This window comes from Macaca thibetana, chromosome 4 (assembly GCF_024542745.1).
Source record: "Macaca thibetana thibetana isolate TM-01 chromosome 4, ASM2454274v1, whole genome shotgun sequence".
Classification (NCBI taxonomy): Eukaryota; Metazoa; Chordata; class Mammalia; order Primates; family Cercopithecidae; genus Macaca; species Macaca thibetana.
This window is the reverse complement of record NC_065581.1, coordinates 27661524-27682804: the sequence shown is the minus strand read 5'-3', so window position 1 is coordinate 27682804 and position 21281 is coordinate 27661524. Positions and strand designations below refer to the sequence as shown.

The 21281-nt window shown below is 42.3% G+C and overlaps 3 protein-coding genes across 3 annotated transcripts in view; 2 read left to right on the top strand and 1 right to left on the bottom strand.

Annotated features, from left to right (window-relative positions):
- The first annotated feature begins 259 nt into the window (after nucleotides 1-259).
- The window catches only part of LOC126953554 (histone H3.1t-like), a 42740-nt gene continuing 21718 nt past the window's right edge, over nucleotides 260-21281 (top strand). The window contains exon 1 of the mRNA XM_050788989.1: nucleotides 260-608. Within this exon, the coding sequence (XP_050644946.1) occupies nucleotides 280-608 (329 nt within the window). The 5' untranslated portion in view covers nucleotides 260-279. The remainder of the gene's footprint in view (nucleotides 609-21281) is intronic.
- On the top strand, nucleotides 5015-5819 carry H1-5 (H1.5 linker histone, cluster member). Its single transcript, XM_050788937.1, has one exon. The coding sequence runs from the start codon at nucleotides 5074-5076 to the stop codon at nucleotides 5752-5754; it is 681 nt and encodes a 226-aa protein (XP_050644894.1). The 5' UTR covers nucleotides 5015-5073; the 3' UTR covers nucleotides 5755-5819.
- On the bottom strand, nucleotides 6358-7128 carry LOC126953524 (histone H2A type 1-H-like). Its single transcript, XM_050788958.1, has one exon. The coding sequence runs from the start codon at nucleotides 7033-7035 to the stop codon at nucleotides 6643-6645; it is 393 nt and encodes a 130-aa protein (XP_050644915.1). The 5' UTR covers nucleotides 7036-7128; the 3' UTR covers nucleotides 6358-6642.

The window sequence follows — 21281 nt, the reverse complement described above, 5'->3', positions numbered from 1 at the left end:
AAACAGGATTTTGATGCATGAAAATTCCTAGAGTTTAGGGGGATTTTTTGTTTCCGTTTTTGTTTTTCTTTAGCTATCAAAACCATTTTACGTTTCTTGACCCAAAGCTGAGGCGGAATGTCTCCCTTTCACTGGCAGATTAAACTGGGAGCCAATTCCTTGTGTGAGACGTGGCATGCCACAGTCTACTGTCCAATCAGAACGCGAGGGCAGCTATAAATACAGGGATGATCAGTTTTTTTTCTCTCATTTGTGTTGAGTAGTTAGGCCTACTTAGCAATGGCACGGACAAAGCAGACAGCTCGCAAGTCCACCGGCGGCAAAGCGCCGCGCAAGCAGCTGGCCACCAAGGCGGCTCGCAAGAGTGCTCCGGCCACCGGTGGAGTCAAGAAGCCCCATCGCTACCGCCCCGGCACCGTGGCTTTGCGCGAGATCCGCCGCTACCAGAAGTCCACTGAGCTGCTAATCCGGAAGCTACCTTTTCAGCGCTTGGTACGGGAGATCGCACAGGACTTTAAGACCGACCTGCGCTTCCAGAGCTCGGCGGTGATGGCGCTGCAAGAGGCTTGCGAGGCCTACCTGGTGGGGCTATTTGAGGACACCAACCTGTGCGCCATTCACGCCAAGCGCGTCACTATTATGCCCAAAGACATCCAGCTTGCGCGCCGCATCCGAGGGGAGAGGGCATAAATGTTTTTCTGTCATCCCAAAAAGTCTGTCCAACCCCAAAAGGCTCTTTTCAGAGCCCCTCAATTGTCACCGAAAGGAAGCTGTAGATTTTGAGACGTGTCTTAAATCCATGTTACTTACAAGTTGTGGACAAAACGTAGTCGTGGCTCAACACACTAATGCAGGAGTTAGGTCACAGGCTGTTGGTATGCTAAGTCAATTCCAAATGCAGAACCTGCTCCTACTGATAGGGATTACCATTCAAAAAAGACATATGTCATAGGGACAATTGTGCAGATGAAGTTTAACTTTTGAAAAGTATTACTGTTCTTTGAGGAATGTGTTTCCTGCTTGTCTATCTGCCCCTAAGGAAGGGAACAAGTAATATAGTGAGTGTACACAGGCTCTTGTGAGGCCGAGGCGGCCAGATCACAAGGTCAGTACATCGAGACTATCCTGGCTAACACGATGAAACCGTCTACTGAAAAAAAAAATTGCCGGGAGGGTGGCATGCGCCTGTAGTCCCAGCTACTCCGGAGGCTGAGGCAGGAGCATTGCTTGAACCTGGGAGGCGGAGGTTGCAGTGAGCCGAGATCGCGCCACTATCCTCCAGCCTGGGCTACAGAGCCAGACCAGACTCCCTCTCAAAAAAAAAAAAACCAAAAACCAAAAATCAGGCTCTAAAAACTGCACACATGAGAGTGGAACAATAGACAATCAGGACTCAGAAGGGACGAAAGAATGAATGATACGTTACTTAATTTGTACAATGTAAGCTATTTAGCTCTCGTATACCCCATGTAACTTGACCACCATGGAGCATATGCATGTAACAAAGTTGCCATTTGTACCCCACGCAAGTAACAATTTTGACCAAAAGCTCAACACTTTTGTTCTGTTTCAATGTAATGTTTAGCAAGCCATGTGTTAGGTAGTGGGCCTCTGAAGAGGGATACTTTAACCTACCGACTGTGAAATGAACTTTTAGCTCTGTAAGTGGACCTTAAAAAGTATTTTCCTGTCATTTCACAATATGTTTGTCATAGATCGTGGAGTTGGATTTTCATGAGGTGTTTTTTTTGTTGTTGTTGTTGTTTTGGTTTGGTTTGGTTTGGTTTGGTTTGTTTTTTCCTAGAGAATCAGTCTGGGTATTCAACTTCAAGTGGTATTTAAAGCTCTTCCTGGTTTCTAACCAAAATTGTCCAGTATTTTCAGCTGTTTAGAGTTTGGCAGAGATGTGAAGGCAGTTTTTCTCCCCAGTGCTCTCAGCCAGCTCAGCCATGTATCTGTGCCTTCCCTTCTTTCTCATATTGGATTCACTCTTGCAAAGAGGCATGCAGTGGTGTCCAGCCCTTTGGCTTCCCTGGGCCACATTGGAAGCAGAAGAGTTGTGTTGGGCCACACATAAAATACAGGCTCACTAAGGATAATTGATGAAAGAAAAGAAAAGGAAGGAAGGAAGGAAGGAAGGAAGGAAGGAAGGAAGGAAGGATGGAGGTGGGCGAATCTCGAGGTCAGACCAGCCTGGCCAACATGGTGAAACCCCGTCTCTACTAAAAATACAAAAAATTAGCTGGGCATAGTGGTGGGCGCCTGTAATCAGAGCTCCTCGGGAGGCTGAGGCAGGAGAATCGCTTGGACCCAAGATCGCACCACTGCACTCCAGCCTGGGCTACAGAGCTAGACTCCATCTCAAAAATATCCCAGCTCCTCGGGAGGCTGAGGTTGCAGTGAGCTGAGATCGGGCCACTGTATGCCAGCCTGGGTGACAGAGTGAGACCCCATCTCAAAATAAATAAATAAATAAATAGAAAAAAGGAAGGAAGGGAAAGAAAGAAGAAAAGGTCTGTGCATAATTTTTGTGATATCCATCACCACAGATGAGCAAAAAAGTCCTCACATTTAAAGGGTTGGATAAGCATATACAGTTTTCGGAAACTTAAGATTTGATTCAGAAAAACAACAACAACAACAACAACAAACCACTTTTGATCCATGGGGCCAGAAGCCTCTTCCCACAATTAACTTAGAGCTCTTTTAGTGGCTGTCTGCTAGGTGTAGGAACAACTTGACACTGCCTCTTCCAAGCTTCAAAGATAGTTCTCTTCTCACCTCTTCAAGGATTTTCCCTCCATAATGGAGCTGAGGCCATGTTTCTAGGTTTAAAATTTAGAGCTGCCACTTCATAGCTGTATAACCTTTGGCAAGTTATTCATTCTCTATCTGGGCCTCATGCTGCATAGCTGTAAATGTGGCAAATTAATAGAAACCTGTAGAACATATTTAAGATTACTTCCTGGCAGGTAGTAAATGCTGAATGAGTGTCAGCCCTTATTGTTATACCCCTGCTCCCACTACGCATGGAGTTTTGGGGTTTTTTTCTCCTGGACCTTCTAAGTTTTGTGTTTGGAACAGCAGAAAGTGCTTGGTTAGAACATTTTCTTGTGAAGATCTCCTTTTCTTTAGTTCTCAATTTGCATTGTTTGGTAAGAGGCCTGTACAATATCTGTGTCTCTGTGGATAAATTTATAACACAGCAAAAGGGCTAGATAATAAATAGTTTGGAGTTTAAAGGCCATATATAGTCTCTGTCACACATTCTTTTTAGTTTTTAGTTTGTTTGCTTGTTCGAGACAGCATCTTGCTCCATTGCCCAGGCTGGAGTGCAGTGGTGCTATCACTGCTCACTGCAGCCTTGACACCCTGAATTCAAGTGATCCTCCCACCTCAGTCTCCCAAGTAGCTGAGACTACAGGCATGCACCACCACACCCAGCAATATTTTTTGTATTTTTAGTAGAGATAAGGTTTCACTACGTTGCCCAGGCTGGTCTTGAACTCCTGAAATCAAGCAACCCTCCTATCCCGGTCTTCCCCAGTGCTGAGATTACAGACATGAACCACCGTGCCCAGCCTTTGTTTTTGTTTTTGTTTTAAACAATACTGTTAAAATGTAAAGACACTTCTTAGCTTGAGGGCCATACAGAAACAAGCCATTGTCCAGATTTGGCCATAGTCTGCCAACCTCTCCAGGAGTTCTTAGAGAGAAGATGAAATGTGTTGGCTACTTTAAACTTTCTTGCACAGCATTTCAAGGGTGAGAAATAAGTGACTGTTGATTTCATTAGGAATCCAAATCATTATTTGATCATTTTTATCATCCAGGCATCCTGTCCAATCCCCTCCACATCCTATAAATCGTAAACTTCACCATTTATTTCAACCTCAATGTATTTGCCTGTGTTTTCCTGAGTTCCTCTGAACTTCTATAACCTGAAGTCGCTCAATATCCCATCCAATCTTTTCAGTCAATAGCCAGATATTCTTCTAAAATATTAGCATTTAAACACACAAAAATTCCCATATTGATGTATCCTGGCTGCTTATAGAAGAGAGTACTCCTGATGGTGCAGCTTGTTAAATGTGGGTGGAGATTCAGGGGGAGCAGTGAGAACATTTTGAAAACCTAACAGAATCCTGGGTCCCCTAAACAGTTTGTGTATTTGAGGATGACAGGGCGCTCTTGAATAATTTTCCGCAGGTTTGAATTTTCTCTAAACTGAATTATCTGTTATTTTTCTTCCACTTTTTAATGGATTTGCCCAGGAACTAAAAAGGGAAAACACTTCAATTAGAAAACATAACACATTTAAGTTTGAATTTGAATCTGGGTAGTTGGATTCTTAAGTCAAAGCGACTTGAATTACTGGTGCTGCAATGCAGAAGAAGTCACTCTGACCGTGGAACTTTTCCAAGCTGCAAAATCCCATTCTGTAAAGACATCAGCACATGGAAACTCCTAGGACACAGAACCAGTTTGTAAAGTCAAGTCTGTGTGGTTAAGTTGGGGCTGTAGGCAACCAGCTGTCCCGTGCCTGTGTTACTTGCTACAGTTAGAAACAAAGTTCATGCCCAAACCAAGGAACCCAGTGTCTTTTCTCTTGCAAAAATCAAAGCGTGAACTCATGGGCGAATTTTAAAAAATAACTTTCACCGGATACTTAATAGAAATTTATCGCGACACGCTACTAACTAACATGATGCCCTCAGCCCATTGGATTCTCGTGAAAAGCAGAAGGGATTTTTAAAAATATCTTTCATCAATTGCACGAGATTCGTGAAAACACAACAAGTATGTGAACCTGGAGGCTGTTTTCCTCCTTTGGAGCTTCAAAGTGCCAAATTCTGTACCGTTGTTTTAAGCATTTAATCAAATTTTGAGGACTAACAAACACAATTTGGGAGTCCAACAGCGAGCGGCGGCGGCCAGAGGGCGGTGGATTGGACGCTCCACCAATCACAGGGCAGCGCCGGCTTATATAAGCCCGGGGCCCGAGCATAGCAGCAATGCAAAACTTGCTCTTTGGATTTTGAGCTTATTCTCTTCTAGCAGTTTCTTGCCACCATGTCGGAAACCGCTCCTGCCGAAACAGCCACCCCAGCGCCTGTGGAGAAATCCCCAGCTAAGAAGAAGGCAACTAAGAAGGCGGCCGGCGCTGGCGCGGCTAAGCGCAAAGCGACTGGGCCCCCAGTCTCAGAGCTGATCACCAAGGCTGTGGCAGCTTCTAAGGAGCGCAATGGCCTTTCTTTGGCAGCTCTTAAGAAGGCCTTAGCGGCCGGTGGCTACGACGTGGAGAAGAATAACAGCCGCATCAAGCTGGGCCTCAAGAGCTTGGTGAGCAAGGGCACCCTGGTGCAGACCAAGGGCACTGGTGCTTCTGGCTCCTTTAAACTCAACAAGAAGGCGGCCTCCGGGGAAGCTAAGCCCAAAGCCAAGAAGGCAGGCGCCGCTAAAGCTAAGAAACCCGCGGGGGCCACGCCTAAGAAGCCCAAGAAGGCTGCAGGGGCGAAAAAGGCAGTGAAGAAGACTCCGAAGAAGGCGAAGAAACCCGCGGCGGCTGGCGTCAAAAAAGTGGCGAAGAGCCCTAAGAAGGCCAAGGCCGCGGCCAAACCGAAAAAGGCAACCAAGAGTCCTGCCAAGCCCAAGGCAGTTAAGCCGAAAGCGGCAAAGCCCAAAGCCGCTAAGCCCAAAGCAGCAAAACCTAAAGCTGCAAAGGCCAAGAAGGCGGCTGCCAAAAAGAAGTAGGAAGCTGGCGTGTGAAAACCGCAACAAAGCCCCAAAGGCTCTTTTCAGAGCCACCCAGAGATCTCTAAAAAATTGCTGTGCACAATGTGTTAGATCAGGCAGGCAGTTTTCGAAGTTGGTGTCAAACTTTTTGTCTGACGCCTAGCTACAAAGAAGCTTCTTAAATTTTAAAAGCCCCGCTCTATAATCTGATTGGTCAGTTTTGTTCCATCATCAGTACGTGGTTTCTCCGCGTTTAAGCCACTTAGGCGCCAGCTACTTCAGCGTTACTGTGTTCGGCATTGATATAGCCAATTTGATATGACTATCATTCTGTACTGGATTCCTTTTTTTCTTTACCCGAGTCAGAGTCTCGCTCTGTCACTCAGGCTGGCGTGCAGTGGCGCGGGCTCGGATCACTGCAGCCTCAGCCTCCCCCACTCAAACGATTGTCTCACTTCAGCCTCTGAAGTGCTAGGACTAAAGGTATGCACCATGCCGCCCGGCTAATTTTTGTATCGGCTATGATGCCTAGGCAGATCTCGAATTCATGAGCTTCAGCGATCTTCCCGCCTCAGCTTCCAAAAGTGCTGGGATTACAGGCGTGACCCACTGCGCCTGGCCCTGGATTTTTTTCTTATTGGCTCTAGTACATATAACACGCGATGAATAAACACAGCGAACACTCTTGTAAGCCCTGTATTAAATGACTTGTTCACATTCTGACTTAAACAAGTCACCTGAATCCTGTAAGGTTTTCCCTAAAGTCATTACTAAGCTTTAGATGAAAAATGCTTTTCTTTTCACAATAAACGTTCCGAATGTTTAACCAGTGGCCCAGCTCTCCCGCAGAAATAGTAAGTGGCTCTGAAAAGAGCCGTTGTATTGTAAAGTGACGCTATGGAGACATTATTTGCTCTTGGCCTTGTGATGACTCTCGGTCTTCTTGGGCAGTAGCACGGCCTGAATGTTGGGCAGGACACCACCCTGAGCGATGGTCACTTTGCCCAGCAGCTTGTTGAGCTCCTCGTCGTTACGGATGGCCAGCTGCAGGTGACGCGGGATAATACGGGTCTTCTTGTTGTCGCGGGCGGCGTTGCCCGCCAGCTCCAGAATCTCGGCGGTCAGGTACTCCAGCACCGCCGCAAGATACACCGGGGCGCCGGCCCCGACACGCTCAGCATAGTTGCCCTTGCGGAGCAGCCGGTGCACTCTGCCCACGGGAAACTGGAGACCAGCCCGAGAAGAGCGGGTCTTGGCCTTGGCGCGAGCTTTTCCTCCCTGCTTGCCGCGTCCAGACATGACGAAGAAACGATCGGTAGACAGACTGAGAAGAGATTAGAGAACTTTGCCAGAACTCCACTACTTATAGTCAATACTGGGCGCGAAAATAAAGCTGTGCCATTGGCTCAAATTGCAGTTTTATTTAAACCAATGGAATCGCTGTTATGAAACACGTTTCTTTGGATTGGACAAAAATGCATATGACGTCATCTAGAATCGCCACCAGTCCTACACACTAATGTATTAATCACCTCATTTGCATAAGAATTCGTGAATAGGACGTTACAACGCACAGGTTTTTCTTCTTCTTTTTTTTAAAGACATGGTGTCCCTCTGCCGCCCAGGCTGGAGTGCAGTGGTGCCATCTCGGCTCACTGCAACTTCCGCTCCTGGGTTCAAGTGATTCTCCTGCCTCGGCCTCCTGAGTAACTGAGATTACAAGCGCCAGCCACCACAGCCCGGCTAATTTTTGTAATTTTTAGTAGAGACGGGGTTTCACCATATTGGTCATGCTGCTCTCGAACCCCTGATCTTAGGCGATCCGCCTGCCTTGGCCTCCCAAAGTGCTGGGATTACAGGCGTGAGCCACCGCGCCCGGCCACTTTTTTTTTTTTTCCTTGAGACAGGGTCTGGCTTTGCCCCCAGGTTGGAACGCAGCGGCGCGATCGTGGCTCACCGCAACCTCTTTCCTGGCTGAAGCGATCCTCCTCCCTGAGCCTCCCCAATAACTGGGATTACAGGCGTGCATCACACGCCCAGCTAATTTTTTAGATGTTTTTGGAGAGGCATGGTTTCGCCATTTTGTTCAGGCTGCTCTGGAACTCCTGACCTCAAGTGATCCGCCCATCTCCGCCTCCGCCTCCCAAACTACTGGAATTACGGGCACGCGCTGCCGCGCCCGGCCGCTTTTTCCTATTCTTTGTACCTTTTCTGCAGTTAAATTACAGCACGCCTGACCCCACCAAGTCAGCCCCAGCCCTGAAAAAGGATTCCAAGGAGGCTATTACTAAGACAAGAAGCGAAAGCGCAGCCGCAAGGAGAGCTGCACCGTGTACTTGTACAAGGTGCTGAAGCAGGTCCACCAACACCGGCATCTCTTCCAAAGCAATGGGGATCTTGAACACCTTCGTTATGACATCTTCGAGCGTTTCGCTGGCGAGGCTTCCCGCCTGGGGCATTACAAGCGTTCGACCATCACCTCCAGGGAGATCCAGACGGCTGTTCGCCTGTCACGCACGCGGTGTCCGAGAGCACCAAGGCCGTCACCAAGTACACGAGCTCCAAGTCAGCTCCTCTCTGGTTCGTCCACTTGGAACTCCACCAGGTTCTTCCTGACCCACACCCTAAAGACTCTTTTCAGAGATACCCACACTTCCTAAACAACTGACGTTCGTTTATCCCTAGTTTTGAAACTTTCAGTTAGCTTTAACCTAAAGCCTTTCATAAATGCTTCTTAATTTATGCAGTAGATACATTGTGGCCTTATGATATTTCCAATATTATCTGCTACCAAAAATTTTATGTTACAAACGTCAAATACACAAAACGGGAGTTTTATTGTGCGTATTTCACTTATCCGGACTCAATTTCAACGCTGAGGATCCCCTGTTGAGTAAGTTATTCTCTAGAAAACCAAGTATTCTTTAAAGTAAAAGTCCTATCAACCTCTACTGAAATATCATTGGACGTTTTACAGGTTACACCACAATTTTCAGGCCTCCTGGTAGGATGCTCAGTGACTAGCATGTAATCCAGGTGGCATTCTCTTTCAATTTTTCTTTTGTAACATGAATGCTGGGAATGTGCTTTCTTGCTACCTCCACTTTAGGCCTAATTTGCACAAAATGACCTAAAGGTATTGAGATTAAAATGGAGAAAGAAGAAGGAAAGAAATAAGAACCAATTTACATCACCTCTTCCCACCAGTTAGAAATGAGGTCTGGATCATTCCTTGCTAATCCACGTGCCATGCTGGCAGATGGAATTTTTCTACTAATTAATTTCTTTTACATTTGTCCTAGGTAGACCAAAGTACTCCACACTTCTCCCGACTTTCACACCTGTCTTATGAAGCTCCTCTAAGATGTAACTTGATTATGCTTCATGCTTTCCTCTCACCTTTAATGTCTCACCACTATAAAGAATGGCATTTCTGTTTACTATACTTTTAACATGATCAAAATTTTCCTTGATTAAGAGTTTAGAATGTAGGTCAGTTTCTTTTCTGAGTCAGCTCCACATTTCATCTCACTTTATATTCTCCTTACTGGTTTTTTCTGTAATAAGGGGGAAATTATAAACAAAAAGGCAATATTTTTGAAATGTGAAGGCAGGAGAGTCATGGGAAGGCCTTTTCTCCATGACAGAAGTGCAGTCTCCCAGTGTTTAGGCTGGGAAAACCATTTTGCCTTTTCCAGTAATCAGTGTGGAAATACAAGTCCCAATTGTGCTACAGACTATCAGATACCAGAATCATGAAACTTAACACCTTTGTTGTTTTTCTAGGTATTAATCAATCTTTTCTCATTAAAAAGCTGGAGGTCTTAGATGGGCCTATGTGAATGAAAAGCACAAAATCTAGGCTGAATTTATGAGCTCAGAGAGCCAAGGACAGTTAAGGCGCCAAGCACAGTTAAGGAGCCAAGTCTGCAGTCAAAACCAGTGACTGTCTTCTCTCCAACTTCCAAAATGTTGCTAGAAACATTTGCAGAAGTCTATTGCTAGGCTGGCGCTGTAGCTCATGCCTGTAATCCCAGTATGTTGGGAAGCCAAGGTGGACAGATCACAAGATCAGGAGTTCAAGACCAGCCTGACCAATATGGTGAAACCTTGTCTCTACTAAAAATACAAAAAAAATTAGCCAGACCTGGTGGGCACATGCCTGTAATCCCAGCAACTCCAGAGGATGAGGCATGATAATCACTTGAACCCAGGAGGTGGAGGTTGCAGTCTGCCAAGATGGCACCACTGTACACCAGCCTGGGCAACAGGGCAAGACTCCAACTAAAAAAAAAAAGAAAGAAAGAAGAAGTCTATTGCTTTACTAGATCCACCAACATTATTCAATCTGAAATTAGTACTGTTACTGATACAGTCAAGGAATGAAATAATATTAGGCTCTCAAAGTACAATTATTATTTCCTGAAATGTTTCTTATAGCTGTCCTCCATTTCTGTAAAGTCACTTTTTGTCCACACTTTGAGGACCATCCCAAGTCTTACTTCCCCTGAAACCTTTTTTATGTCTATTACAATTTGCATTGTTTTCCTGTCTTGAAGCTTCTCCAGAGTTCCTTCCTGTTTGAACCATTCCCACACATATACAGCCTGCCTATGAGCAAGCAGAGATCTTGTCTTTCCTGTATCTTTATAATTTTTGTTCTGTTAGACCCAATAATCTCAGAAATACAATTTGTTTCTAGATAGTCTTCTATTTGTCTTTAATATTTTTGTTTTGTAATCCATTTTTCTTTTTAAAAATTTTTTGTAATCTATTTTTAACCCACATTACCTATCTTCTCTTTTAAGGTTGGCCTATGGGACTTACACCGGTATTCAGTTTTGAAATTAGGAGACCAACTCCTAAAACAAATGACCACTTCAAGAGGTCAAGATTTTGGTTTATTTGACACCCAGCTTCTATATTTGTAAGTTGGAGATAACAGCAATTCATAGTCGTGTGAGTGTTGTAAGGATCAGTGAGAATACTTTGTGAATTATGATTATACACATATTTCATGTACATTAAAGAGGAATCTTATATATTTATTCAACACTTGAAAGGCTTAGGGCACCCTCACCTATCTATCAAACTGAATCACAAAGCTCCGCCCATGCAGTGCTGTTTTCCAGTTCCTTTTTATTTTCAGTAGATACTTGTTGAGCACATGCTGTGTTCCAGAAACTCTTCTAGACCAGAAATACACACACACACACACACACACACACACACATATATATATATATTTTTTTATTTTTTTATTTTTTTGAGACGGAGTCTTGCTTAGTCGCCCAGGCTGGAGTGCGGTGGCGCGATCTCGGCTCACTGCAAGCTCCGCCTCCCGGGTTCACGCCATTCTCCTGCCTCAGCCTCCCAATTAGCTGGGACTACAGGCGCCTGCCACTACGCCCGGCTAATTTTTTTGTATTTTTAGTAGAGACGGCGTTTCACCATGTTAGCCAGGATGGTCTCCATCTCCTGACCTCGTGATCGGCCCGTCTCAGCCTCCCAAAGTGCTGGGATTACAGGCGTGAGCCACCGCGCCCGGCCGCCGACCAGAAATATTACAGTGAACTAAACAGACAAAAAGTTATGCACTCACAGTTTATTTTCTAATAAGGGAACTATATATATATATATATATCTTTTACGATGTAAGATAATATTAAATGTTGGGGAGGAAAATAAAGCAGAAAAGAAAGATAGGCTTTGTATTTCTTATTTTAAATAACATAATCATAGAATGTTCATCAAGAAGTTGAAATTTTAAAAAAGATGAGATGAGGGAGTGGGCCTTTGAGGATTGTAGGCAGAATAAAAAATGAATAAGTAAAGAGGCCCTGAGGTGTTTGTGGGAAGGAGAGATACCTGGTATTAGTCAAGGAACAGCAAAGTGGTCAGTGTGGCTGGAACTGAGGGAACAAGGAGAACAGTAACTGGAAGTGGAGTAACACAAATGGGGAAGCAGCCTCAAGAATGTATAGGACCTTATATCACACTGTAGTAGCTTTGGATAGTATTGTCCTAAATTTCAAATTTTTAGTAGCTGTAGAAAGCTGTGGGTTTTGTGTAATCAGCTGTACCCATCTTAACCCCCTGTTCCTGGACTTTAAAGGGATAATATGCAAGGTACTCCACATGTCATTACTTCTTTGTTCAACCTTTCAGAAAGGATAGAAGGAAGGAAAACCTCCCAGGGTGAGTCAGGGTGTGAAGAATCCCAAAGAAGTGCCAGACTCTTCCCTAAAGATATGGGAACTCAAGGTCTTTCACTCTCAACAGCTGCCTTTTTTCCCAGAATAGTACCTGTTCCCCACAGCTTCCTTAACTAAGCAAATGCTGGTGGGAGAATCACGAATTTTGAATCTGCGTCCAGTTGGGAGCATTAGAAACACCACAAACATGGGCCTGTGACAAATAAGACTGTCTCAAATATTAAAGCCATGCCCACCATGTGATGCATGTCCCTACTTCTGACTTTCAGTGTTCTGCAACTTCTTTTTTTGAGAGGGTGTCTCGCTCTGCCGCCCAGGCTGGAGTGCAGTGGCCAGATCTCGGCTACTGCAAGCTCCCCCTCCCGGTTTCACGCCATTCTCCTGCCTCAGCCTCCGGAGTAGCTGGGATTACAGGCGCCCGCCACCACGCCCAGCTAATCTTTTGTATTTTTGAGTAGAGTCAGGGTTTCACCATGTTAGCCAAGATGGTCTCGATCCCCTGACCTCGTGATCCGCCCTCCTCGGCCTCCCATAGTGCTGGAATTACAGGCGTGAGCCACCGCACCTGGCCGGTGTTCTGCAACTTCTTTAGATCAGTACCTTATTTCTACCTGTCTCAGAGCAAGACAGCAAAATCTCTCATATTTCCTTGTGTAGTACATTATCCACTAATTAGGTAATAATCAAATGGCCCTTTCAATGATATATCCGTTTTTTTGTTTTTGTTTTTTGTTGTTGTTTGTTTCTTTGCTCAACCTTTCAGAAAGGATAGAAGGAAGGAAAACCTCCCAGGGTGAGTCAGGGTATGAAGACTCTTTGTTTAGCTCTTGTTGCCCAGGCTGAAGTGCAATGGCCCAATCTCGGCTCATTGCAACCTCCGTCTCCCGGGTTCAAGTGATTCTCCTGCCTCAGCCTCCAGAGTAGCTGGGATTATAGGCATGCGCCACCACGCCCAGCTAATTTTGTATTGTTAGTCGAAACGGGGTTTCTCCATGTTGGTCAGGCTGGTCTCAAGAACTCCCGATCTCAGGTGATTTGCCTGCCTCGACCTCCCAAAGTGCTGGGATTGCAGGTGTGAGCCACCGTGCCTGGCCTATTTATCAGGTTTATATTCCCTATTTCTCATTCTTCTTTCAACTAATGGTCCCCAACTTTAATCATACATCACAATCGTTGGTAGAAGTTTGTGGGGGAAAAAATACTATTAACTAGACCCTACTGCAGAGATTCTGATTTAATTGATTAGGAGCGGGGCCTGAGCATCTGGTATATGCACACATTTCTTTTTCCAGATGAAGTCTTGCTCTGTTGCCCAGGCTGGAGTGCAGTGGCCCAATCTTGGCTGACAACAATCTCCGCCTCCCAGGTTCAAGCGATTCTCCTGCCTCAGCCTCCCGAGTAGCTGGAATTATAAGCGTCCACCACCATGCCTTATTTTTTATTTTATTTTATTTTATTTTTTTGTAGTTTCAGTAGAGACAGGGTTTCACCATACTGGCCAGGCTGGTCTCAAACTCCTGACCTCAAGTGATCCGCCTACCTCGGCCTCCCAAAGTGCTGAGATTACAGGCATGAGCCACCGCGCCTGGCCGCAACTGGTATATTTGAAACTCCCCAGCTGATATTATGCCTGTAAGGACTGAGAGACACATTTTTCAGTGTGTACTGTGGAAACAGCCTAAAAGATGGCTTCTGATATTTGCACCTTTGTGTAGCCCTTTCCACATTGCACCAGGGTTGGTGAGAATATGGCAGAAGTGATGGTATGTCACTTCCAAGATTAGATAAGAGATTTCCATCATTGCCAATCTCTCTTGGATCACTCACTGCAGAGGAAGGAAGCCAGCGCTTATTAAGAGTAGCCCTCTAGAGACGTGTGGAAGAAAATGAGTCCTCCAGCCAACAGTTACATAAGTGAGCCTCTTCTTGCAACTTGGAAGTTACAGTCCCAGTCAAGCTTTTAGGTAATCACAGTCATTGACTGCAGCCTCATGAGAGATAGACACTGAGTAAAAACCATTCAGCTAAGCTGCTCCCAGATTCCTGACCCTCAGAAACTCTGAGAGGTAATAACTGTTTACTGTCATAAGCTGCTATATTTGGGGGATAATGTGTACACTGTAATGGATAATACAACCCTTTCTTTCAAGGTTGAGCCTTGTCATATCTCTTCCAAAAATTTTTCTCAAATTGCAGCATTCCAGAATATTTACCCTTTCCGAATTCCTATAGCAGTTATAGTTAATATTAAAGACAGCATAATTTATATGTTCTTATAATATAAATAGACATATAATTTATAAAGATAATATAAAATACTGTAGTCTTTAGTGTCATAGGGAATTGATTCCTCTAGCATGCCAAAAACCCTGGATGTTCAAATCTGTTGTATAAAATGGTGTAGTATTTGCATATAACCCACATATATCTTCCCTATATTTTAAATCATCTCTACGCATAATATTTAAAACATGCAAATGATATATATATAGTTGTTATGTTGTGTTTTTTTATGTCACTTTTTTATTGTTGTTATTTTTGATGTTTTCCCCTAAATATTTGGATCCTTGGTTGGTTGAAACCATGGAAGCAGAACCACATATACAGAAGGCTGGCTGTATAACCATAGTATCTTTTGCCATTTCCTGTTTTATGACATTGGTTATTTTATTTAGTATTGTTCAAACTTCAGTTATGTGAGTACCACTTTAAAATTCTTTTTCTTTTTGCTGTATTTGGATACAAGCTACACTATGTATAAAATGAAATCAATTTATTTTAAAAGCTTTACATCAGTATTCCAGTGGAAAATTTCTACCTCTGATCATAAAGAGAAGGTAACTATAAAACAGTATAAAATAAAACAGTAGTATTCAATTCTAGTTATATGCTGCTTGCTGTCTGCTACTTAGAGCCTAAAAACTGTTCTTTGTTACAAAATTGAAAACAAAAAAAAAAAGAGAGAGAGGAAAGATTAACAAGTGTTAGAGAGGCCTTAAACATCTGCTAGCACCAAATTGACACTTTTCTTTCCAGTCACTTAATCAGAAATATTTAAAGAGAATAGAAAAGAGAATGATATTCTTATTCTCTGTTCCAACATTTAAAAAACCAAAGTTCATAAACTCCTCATAAACATTGTCCACAACTCTAGTGGTACTTGATACAGATCTGAGAAAACACTAGTTTCATTCATGTATTATTTATTTGAGCCACTACTGTATGCTCAACTCAGGAAATACAAAAATATATGACCTGGAGAAGCTTACATTGTGGTGGAACATTTACAAAATTATGCTTACTTTTATTTCTCAGGCTTATTTTGTTGAAAGGAAAAGTAAATTGTAATGACTATTTCACAGTAACTTTCATATATACACCTCATCCAGGTTCCAAGAACATGCTTAGAAGCAGTGGACATCATCTCATAAAGTACTTGTAAGAAAAGTGGGAGTTTATTATTATCTCCGTATTGCAGACAATCAAGAGAATTACACACTCATTGAGGTATTTAAGTTACCAGGCTAGCAAATATGGAGTAGGATGTCAATCTCCAAAGGGCTTCCAGGGCTGTACTCCTTCCCTCTGTTTTAGGCAGCTTGGTAGGTTCTTCACTAATGTGGAATATCAGAACAACCTGCTTCAGTGCCACATCTACTTTTTCTATTTTCAGTATTTTGTTATTCACATATTCATCTTGCTTATTTCCCTGTATATCTGAAAATTCTTGATTTAGTTTGCTCTAATACTCTGTTACGGACTCCTGAATGTCAAAATTTGCATTATGGCTCTGCATTTAATGATCTGCCCACAAGGATTAAACCATACGGTACTTATATCTTGCTTTTGCCACATTGGGGAAAAAAATAACATTAGTCATCAGCTGCCATTTATTGAGTGTGTACTATCTTCTAGATACTATGCATTACTTAATTTATTTTTCCAGGCCTGGGAGGTAAGTGCTAGTGGTATCTATGATCCACTAGTAAGTGCTAGTGGTATCTATGATAAGGAGACAAAGGATTGGACATGTAGCATTATAATGTATTAATGTATTGACTGTTGTATTAGTTTGCTAGGACTGCCATAACAAGGTACCACAGACCTAGTGGCTTAAACAACAGAAATTAATTTTTTCACAGTTCTGGAGGCTAGAAGTCTGAGATCAAGGTGTGGTTTCTTTGTTTTTTGAGACATAGCAGTATTAGTTTCTTCGTCTTCTTCCTTCTCCCTCCTTCTTCTCCTCTTCTTCTCCTTCTTCTCTTCCCTTTCCTCCTCCTCCTCCTTTCTTCTCTCTCTCCTAGCTTGTAGATGGCATCTTCTCCCTGGGTCTCCAGGTCATCTTTCCTCTGTGCATGTCTGTGTTCAAATTTCCTCTTCTTATTTTGTAGTTTAAAAAACATTTTTTTAAGAGATGGAGTCTTGAACTCCTGGTCTCAAGCTATCCTCCCACCTCACCATTCCAGAGTGTTGGGATTACAGGCCTGAGTCACCATGCCTATCCCCAAATTTCCTCTTCTTAAAAGGAAACCAGTCATATTGGATTAGGGCCTACTCTAATTACCTCATTTTCATTAATTGCCTCTTTAAAGACTCTATCAACACACGGTGGCTCACACTTGTAATCCCAGCACTTTGGGAGGCCGAGACGGGCGGATCACGAGGTCAGGAGATCGAGACCATCCTGGCTAACACGATGAAACCCCGTCTCTACTAAAAATACAAAAAATTATCGGGGCGTGGTGGCGGGCGCCTGTAGTCCCAGCTACCCGGGAGGCTGAGGCAGGAGAATGGCGTGAACCCGGGAGGCGGAGCTTGCAGTGAGCCCAGATCACGCTGTGGCACTCCCACCTGGGCAACAGAGAGAGACTCTGTCTCAAACAAACAAACAAAACAAAAAGAAGACTCTGTAAACAATTACGGCTACATTCTGAGGTACTGGGGATTAGGACTTCGTTTATTAGGGATGGGGAGGCACACAATTTAGCCCTTAATAACTGCTTTCCTACATGGAGAACAGTCCACAGGAGTCAGAAATGGGTGACTCCCTTCTCTGGGCTAGGCCTAAGTTTGGTTATTTGATAATAAGCAATAAGGAAGACAAAAATAAAACAAAACAAAAACTAAGAATGAGGATATATTAACGTTTAAACTGCTACATTTTCAAAAAATGTATTGCAAATAATTAAACATTTATGTCTTTTCCACAATGAGATTTTTCAGCTCTTTACTTGGGCAGATCTAAATTTTCCACCCTCTAGGAGGGTGAAAAAAGAGGGTCTTTCTACTGGGGCTACTACTTGAGACAGAGAGTGCTCATAATTCCCTATCTAAAGTTACTTCATGTTACTTCATCACCGCTTTCAAGACAGCAATGATGGTCAACTGCAAGTTGGCAGACATTTTAGACAAAAGACATATAGGGTGTCTGCAGGCATTATATGACCTACAAGTTGCAATTTTTCAATAGTCTCTTTTGAAAAAGTTTCATACAGACTTTAATCTGTCTTAATTTCAGTATGATACTCAATAGGCAGACTGCTATACATGCTGGTTTCTCACAGGAAAGGCAAAATTTAATTGTGTGGTGATGATATGGTGAAATTGCTTGATCCTCCCTCATAAAGAGAATTTGTCCAGGGTTCTCTAAGAACAAATTTCTATTTGCTTTTTATCCTAAAATTTGGAAACAAGAGGGAGAAAAACATTTTTTTTAGGTCTAGAATGACATCTTATTTGCATTATTAAAATAAAACAAATACAAATGGCTAGTTCTCATTTGTTTGTAAGTATTTTATTTGATGGTACAAAAGATCATGGAATCTATCCTTTCTACAGGGAAGGCCACCCACCACCACAAAGTTCATAGACTGACTCTCTCACTGATTCTCTAAGTGATATACTGAAAATACTCCCATTCTCTGTCCATCAATTTTTTCACCCATAAACTAGGGATAGGATGATAGCAGCCTCAAAAGGTTATTGCAGGCCATCACCTTCATACATAGAATGGACTGAGATTCCCAGTTGGAGGAGATGAAGTTTTTTCTCACAGTGAATGGTATATATTTTTCAATGTTTCTTAATTCCATTTTTTTTTTTTTTTTTTTTTTTTTGAGACGGAGTCTCATTCTGCCACCCAGGCTGGAGTGCAGTGGCACAATCTCGGCTCACTGCAACCTCCACCTCCTGGTTCAAGCGATTCTCCTGCCTCAGCCTCCCCAATAACTGGGATTACAGGCACCCGCCACCACACCCACCACCACGCCTGGCTAATTTTTATATTTTTAGTAGATATAGATATTTTTAGATATAGATATATTTTAGTAGATAATAGTGGTAGATATAGATAGTTCTGAAAAACAAAGCAGAAGTGAAAGTTCTACCAAAGGAAGTACCAAAGGTTTTGCCATGTTGGCCAGGCTAGTCTCGAACTCCTGACCTCAGGTGATCTGCCTGCCTTGGCTTCCCAAAGTGCCAGGATTACAGGCATGAGCCATCGCGCCTGGCCAATTCCATCAAATTACAACAGAAAACTCAAAGTCATGCTTTGTGCCTTTTTAGAAGTCTATGCTCCATGGGTGTGACCACTGCCAAAGCACAACACCAGGACAGAAAGAAGCAACAATTGCATTAAAGGACATGAAGGTAGCTGAAAGAGAGAAGCATCCCTTAGAAAGGCAGGATGGTCTCCAGGGATTGGATCCAGCAAAAATAGATGACAGAATTACCAAAGGACAAAACTGGTAAAGCCATTTCATTGCAGATGTCACTTAGTTCTCTGATGGCTTGAGAAGGATCATCTTAATGTGAAAAGTGGTAGATATAGATAGTTATGAAAAACAAGGCAGAAGTGAAAGTTCTTCTTTCTGAAGTGAAATATGTGATTGAACAGATGAGAGGTTTGATTAAAATGTCCCAGATGGTAAAGTGAATATATTTTGATGGTTCAATGTTAAGCTCTTTGGTGAGAAAAACATAGTCAGGATGAATTGCCTAGCCTTCAAGAGATTTGATTCCAATATGATATGCACTTTTTAAGGTACTTGCTATTTCTTCTACCAATAAGGTAGTGCAATTAATGTCTGTATTTTTATTTTGGACTTCACAGACACTTGAACTATAAAAGTCATTCATTTGTTTAAATTTTGAGACATGATTTCTTGATCCAACAATACATTGTTTAATCTCTTCCTCTAGTTCTATGGCTAGGTATTTATTTATATTTAATTTAGCAACTTACTTCTTTGGTGGTGATACACAACTGAACAAACATGGCAACTAATTTGCTAACTTACACATCATTAGTGGGAATTTGAATTATTATAGGAGAAATCCATCCCTGGACCAGAGAGTATGACAGCACTGATCTATATCATTTTATACAACTATATTTTAAAGATTTTAAGAATTGGAAGTCCTAGAATAATTTAGTTATTGATATTTTTAAAACATGTTAACAAATACTATACTATTGATTCTATTTTTAGTAATTATTTTCAGTAATGGTATGCCAGACATCTTAGATCAACCCTTATGTTTAAAACAACTAGAAAACAATCTGACTGGAACTGTAGGAGAGGGAAGACTCCCTCTGCCCTCTGAGGGTTTGATAATTAAGTGTATGAAATAAATTGACAGCAGGCAGATTAATAAGAGAAAGACACAAAAATTTATTTTGTGGCTGGGCGTGGTGGCTCACACCTGTAATCCCAGCACTTTTGGAGGCCGAGTGGGCGGATCACGAGGTCAGGAGATCAAGACCATCCTGGCTAACACAGTGAAATCCCATCTCTACTGAAAATATAAAAAAAATTAGCCGGCGTGGAGGCTGGCGCCTATAGTCCCAGTGACTCGGTAGGCTGAGGCAGGAGAATGGCGTGAACCCAGGATCGCGCCACTGTACTCCAACCTGGGAGACAGAGCAAGACTCTGTCTCCAAAAAAAAAAAAAAAATGTATTTTGTTCATGGAGGTATCATATGAAAAAGAAGTGAATACCCCCAAATCCAGTGAGATCTAGAAGTTTATATACTCTCTTCATAGGGAAGACAGGAAGGGGGATGTAGGCAATGTAGGGGAAAGGAAATTATTTTTGGAAAAGATGAATGGTCCCTCCAAAGAATAGGTGACTGCATAGTATCAACTTCCAGTCTCCTCTCCGGTGATACAAGTTAATCTTCCCTGGGTGATGAGATTGATGGGGAGGGGACTGATGACACTCTAGTTCCTTTTGGAGGGATTGTCTATAGGCAAATATGGGGAATTCAGAGAAAACCCCACCTTGCATTTGCTGTTCCCTAAGTGCCGCCAGTGACATATTTTGAGGTGGCATTTTGTGAACTTCTTCAAAACTGTCAGGCAGCTACCAAGACAAGGAAGAACTACAGAGCAATAATCTGAAAAGGAAGAAAACCCAGAGTATTTTGCAGCTGTGAAATAATAAAGGAGGAAAATCTCCACATATTATAAATGATCTTTAAGATATATATGTGAAATAGGCAAGATAGAGAAAATTGTTATGTAGCACATTATTGTTTATCTAATAGAAGGGTGTTAAGAATACAAACATATATGCCTATAATAAACAACAGAAGGATACATCATAACATTTAAAACTATTACTCTAAGGTGAGAGAGGCTATTAGGATGAAGGAGAAAGATTTCTTTGGATATAATTTGATTTGACCTTGGGACTATGTAAAAATATTTTATTTAATGGTAGAACCAAATATTAAAAAATCCAATCCCTAGACATCAACAGCAAAATGAATTAAATGGATTTGTATATCTAGATCATAACATAAGCGTGCAGGAAGGGATACTCCAAATACTTTGAAAAATAGTCATTTAAACATAAATGAACATTACTAGTGTGGTATATACCCTAAGGCAGCAGTTCTTGAACCTTCTGGTCTCATGACCCGCTTATACTCTTAAAAAGTAATGAAGTGATGCAGTTGACAATTTGAGAATGCCTTGGGAATTAGAGTTTGGATGCCAGCAATGACAGTCATTAAAATGAAATATGCTCTCCTGAAATAATATTTCAGTGAACAAAGCACCAAGGAGTTTTCCAGGGAGCTCTCTTTTGAACCTTGATCTATAGCACGTTAGGTGGTGGAGCTTTAGGATCCAAAGAATTTGTGTTTCTGTAGGTTATAACTATTGACATTTACCATATTATAGAGTAAAACAAAAAAATTGGTTAATTCATTTAAAAATAATAATAAACCCATTTTATGTTAGCATACATATTTTATGAAAAATAGCTATATTTTTAAAATAAAAAGAAGAGTGACACTGTTTTACATTTTTGCAAATCTCTCTA